Here is a 5,000-nt window from a genome sequence, read left to right on the forward strand (position 1 = left end):
TCTGAGTCATTTAATCTTCTGGTCAAAAATAATATAAAGAGGGAGTTCTTTTGTGATGAAATATTTTGAAAGATGTTTAATGTCTGTCATATAAGTTACAGGTACGTTTGTGCGCATGCGTGGAATCTAAACTGAAATCGATAAAGTGATGATTTCACTGAACAGAAACAATTTAGATCTTCGCAGCGCTTTGCTTTATTTTATTAGCGTTCGTTTGTTTAAATGTGTACGTATACTATAATGTAAGAAATTAAACAATATATAGTTAAAACGATGTACTTTCCTTTTAATTGCAATACACTTGAGTTAAAATATAAATAAAGAGGAATGTGAGGATTGTTTAAAAATATAAATTATTGTTATTGTAAATCAAACAAAGTTAGACAATTAAAGTGGTTTGATTATATGAGGAAGTTAAAGAATTACATCCATAATATTCTGTAGTAGTAGTTGTCGAAGTGGTAGTTGTAGTAGTAGTAGTAGTAGTAGTAGTAGTAGTAGTAGTAGTAGTAGTAGTAGTAGTAGTAGTAGTAGGAGTAGCAGTAGTAGAAGTAGTAGTAGTAGTAGTAGTAGTAGTAGTCAGTAGTAGTAGTAGTAGTAGTAGTAGTAGTAGTAGTTCGTAGTAGTGGTAGTCGTAGTAGTCGTAGTAGTAGTAGTAGTAGTAGAGTAGTCGTAGGAGTAGTAGTTAGTAGTAGTTGTTGTAGTTGTAGTAGCAGTAGTAGTCGTAGTAGTAGTAATAGTAGAAGTAGTAGTACGTAGTAGTAGTAGTGTAGTATAGTACGTAGTGAGTAGTAGTAGTAGTAGTGTAGTAGTAGTAGTAGTAGTAGTAGAAGTAGTAAGTAGTGTTGTTTTGTAGTGTAGTAGCAGTAGTAGTAGTAGTAATAGTAGAGTAGTAGTGTAGTAGTAGTAGTAGTAGTATAGTAATAGTAGTCTAGTAGTAGTAAGGAGTAGTAGTAGTAGTAGGAGGTAGTAGAAGTAGTGAGGTAGTAGGAGTAGTAGTAGAGTATTAGTAGTATAGTAGTAGTAGTAGTAGTAGTAGTAGTAGTAGTAGTAGTAGTAGTTAGGAGTAGTAGTAGTAGTAGTAGTAGTAGTAGTAGTAGTAGTAGTAGTAGTAGTAGTAGGTAGTAGGAGTAGCAGTAGTAGAAGTAGTAGTAGTAGTAGTAGTAGTAGTAGTAGTAGTAGTAGTAGTAGTTAGTAGTAGTATTAGTAGTAGTAGTAGTAGTAGTAGTGTAGTAGTGGTAGTAGTAGTAGTAGTAGTAGTAGTAGTAGTAGTAGTAGTAGTAGTAGTAGTAGTAGTAGTAGTTGTTGTAGTTGTAGTAGCAGTAGTAGTAGTAGTAGTAATAGTAGAAGTAGTAGTAGTAGTAGTAGTAGTAGTAGTAGTAGTAGTAGTAGTAGTAGTAGTAGTAGTAGTAGTAGTAGTAGTAGTAGAAGTAGTAGTAGTTGTTGTAGTTGTAGTAGCAGTAGTAGTAGTAGTAATAGTAGAAGTAGTAGTAGTAGTAGTAGTAGTAGTAGTAGTAGTAGTAGTAGTAGTAGTAGTAGTAGTAGTAGTAGTAGTAGTAGTAGTAGTAGTAGTAGTAGTAGTAGTAGTAGTAGTAGTAGTAGTAGTAGTAGTAGTAGTAGTAGTAGTAGTTGGAGTAGTAGTAGTAGTAGTAGTAGTAGTAGTAGTAGTAGTAGTAGTAGAAGTAGTAGTAGTAGTAGTAGTAGTAGTAGTAGTAGTAGTAGTAGCAGTAGTATTAGTAGTAGGGGTAGAGAAAAGAGAAAGAACATATTATGCGTTCTATCTGGGAATCAAAGAAAGCATTATTCAAACAAATTTCTATTCGTCATTTGCTGACGATATTGTCAATGTATTATTTTATAATCTGTAGACACGATCTTCTAGCTCTCTAGATTTCTTACAGAACCCATATCTTACTATCGGTGAAACTTTCCCTTCACTTACGCAATTAGTCATTCTATTTCATAGATGATTTATTATAATTGTATTATTGCCGTTCTGTATTCACGATTGTTTTGCTTTCAACGACAATATTTTACGTAATGTTCATGCTTTATATTATTCTATGATGAGTACAATTCTCCAACAGAACTCCGCCCACCACCATTCATTCCTTCGTCATCCGTACTCTTCCTATACAATGCCCTATTATCTTTCAGCGTCTATATGTAACGAGACTACTACCACAGTGGCTCAGCAGGTCGAAACTACCACCGCAGCGACGACTTCCGGTGGAAATGCCGCCACGACTACCGGTGGAATTGCCGCCACGATTACCGCTGGCAGTAGCACGGTGCGTTCATTTTGACAGTTTAGCGTTTGACAAAAATGTATAAACACATTTTGATTTCAAAACCGACTTTTAGAATCTATGTAAGTAGCAAGCTTTAAACCAAATGCTGTTTTAGTAGCAAATACAACTATTTCCTGGTATGCTCGTTTGTGTTCTAAAACTTAAGAGTACGTCTTTCAAGTCTATTAAGATGTTTCACTGTAGTTATTCTATTATTAGCTTTGCGAAAGTTTAAATTCTCATCCGACTACAACTGCTGCCTCCACATTTCAGTGTTCAAAGTTATCATTTTTTCTATTTCAGACCCCTAATACTTCATCGATGACTCTTGCATTCCTGTTCACTGTGTCAATTTCCCTGCTGATTGTCCGGATGTTTTAGAGAACTATTTCCACAATTGCTGACACCAACTTTTCACTCAAAATATTTGTATTTTATATTATCCGTTACAAAGCGTTATCTGTGATTTTGATATTTTATGCTCTTATCTTTTAACCAGTGACAAAATAATGTTTTTACATTTATATTTATTTTTACAGATTACTTCCAATACATTTATTAATTTATACTTTTTATATGACTGATATGTTTGCATCGATGCAATTAACGATGTTGTAGTTGATTACTTGGTGTGTTTTTAACTGTCAGATGCTAAATAACACAGCTGAAAACAAGTTAAAGGAAGTTTTTAATTAAGGCTAATTTGCTTAAACCTTATTCGCTTCTGATAATTCTAAAAAAAAAAATTAAATGCCTGCCAAGTTATACAGGTAAACCCATCACCACTTATGAATCTGTTTGGACACATCAATTCAAGTTGAACGTAACATTGTTATTCCTCTAAGTCATTTAATCTTATGGGCAAAAATAATATAAAGAGGGAGTCCTTTTGTGTAATTTGTGCCGTTGACAAATTAAACAACAGCCAAATAAATCCTATTTCGTTTAAATTGCGAATCTTAACGTGCTAAAACGCCTCTTCCCATCATTCTTAATTAAAATCCCTCCTCACCACTCGTTATCATAACTTTGTTGAATTGACACGCCTATGTGACCATTATGTGGTGACTCCAATAGCTCAGATCAATGCACCGCTGCAGAAAACAACTATCCTCTCAACCGTATCTAAGTCAACAGAGATAACATAGCATAATGTGGATAATTGTTAGATGTGTCAAGAGGCCCTACTTAACAAGTTCTAATCGTAAATCAAGCAAAATTATAAAAAGTAGTCAGAAATATACGAAAGAGTTGAAAAAATATTCCCAAGGCATCAGTTCGTATCAATTTTGCTTTCGATGTATTACTTGATTACTAAGTGAAATAACGCTGTTATAACGAATGTTGTAGAAGTTATACACATACATATATTTACATACGATTGTTATGATCAGCGGTCTGGCAACGCCTACTGATAAGCCCCGCCTACAGCCAGACTTGGCCAATAAGAATGCTTGCTGTATTTCATATTTTTGCTGTATTTCATATGCTTGCTTCGTTAGTAGTTCCTCTTAGATAGTCATAGCGAATAAACGTGTTAAAAACCTATCCCTTTTGGGTCTTGTATAAACTTATCCCTTTACGGGTCCAGGCAATAAATCTTCACAGTAAGAACAATAGAACATTACAACGATGATACTCGTTGATCTTTCCGTGGAGAATCAAAACAAATACATTGGCGTTTTTCTCCTCTTTGAAAGCCCATGAGCACTCCAAATGAACAAATATTTCGTACAATATTTCGGAAAATATTGTTAACACATACAAAATCAATGTTCCTGATCGCAATAGCCAAAATTACAACGCTAGATGTGGTTTGGTAACATAGATTTAATAAGATACAAAATGCTTTTTTTTCGTGGGACAATATATTCAACACATGTTTATTTACCATGTTAGTGTGTCGTATGAATCGATATCGTTTCGGGAATTTAGAATGGAATTTCATTCTATGATGGGCTGGATTGCTTGCTATGGAATGACAACTTGCGTGGCTTTATCGTAAGACTTTCACACGGGTAGTGTCCCTTTGGTCCAAGATCATAGTTTTAAAAGATTCAATTTTTGAAAAAAAAAACAAATACAGTCTGATTGCGCTTTGCGTTTATTTTCGTCTAATTAATCAAAGTACATAGTTTCTCATTAACGATGCGTTGTTTTTGTTTCCAGAGTTATAGGATCGGCATAGTTATCATTCTATTCATAGAATTACCTTGTACACTTTGTTCACACATTGTTCAATGGTTATTCATTGCATTCACCACAAGAACAGGAACCTACTGCACTCAAACACGATTCCAAGATGCTCGTTAAGAAAATAAATCATGCCAACCGGAAGCAGATATGCACTATGCGCACGCCACCAACGGAACATCCGATTTTGCTCTTATGGGATTATGTGTTCGAGCGTCGAGAATATCCTGGTAAGCGTGGACCTCCGATGCCGCGAGAGCAACGATCGTAAGTAACAGAATCATACGGACACAAAGGTATCGACATACAATGTATACCACGTAATTTCAAGTTCTAAATCTTGACATTTTGGTCAAATTACAGATTTGGTAGCTTTTCGTTGAAAATGGCGGAGTATAAAAATATAATGTTGCTGAAGTCTTTAGATTGGTTTGTCGGTCGGTCGATAGGTATATGGTATATTTTGACTTTTCAATTTCCATAAGTCAACTTGCACTTGCACTCGACAGTTTGAGA

The 5,000-nt window shown here is 34.7% G+C and overlaps 1 protein-coding gene across 1 annotated transcript in view; it reads left to right on the forward strand.

Annotated features, from left to right (window-relative positions):
* LOC127869988 (uncharacterized) overlaps positions 1-2,672 on the forward strand; it is a 6,892-nt gene extending 4,220 nt beyond the window's left edge. Inside the window, exons 4-5 of the mRNA XM_052412649.1 lie at positions 2,158-2,291; positions 2,595-2,672. Of these exons, the coding sequence (XP_052268609.1) occupies positions 2,158-2,291; positions 2,595-2,672 (212 nt within the window). The remainder of the gene's footprint in view (positions 1-2,157; positions 2,292-2,594) is intronic.
* Positions 2,673-5,000: the final 2,328 nt, after the last annotated feature.

This window comes from Dreissena polymorpha, chromosome 2, assembly GCF_020536995.1.
Source record: "Dreissena polymorpha isolate Duluth1 chromosome 2, UMN_Dpol_1.0, whole genome shotgun sequence".
In the NCBI taxonomy this organism is placed as follows: Eukaryota; Metazoa; Mollusca; class Bivalvia; order Myida; family Dreissenidae; genus Dreissena; species Dreissena polymorpha.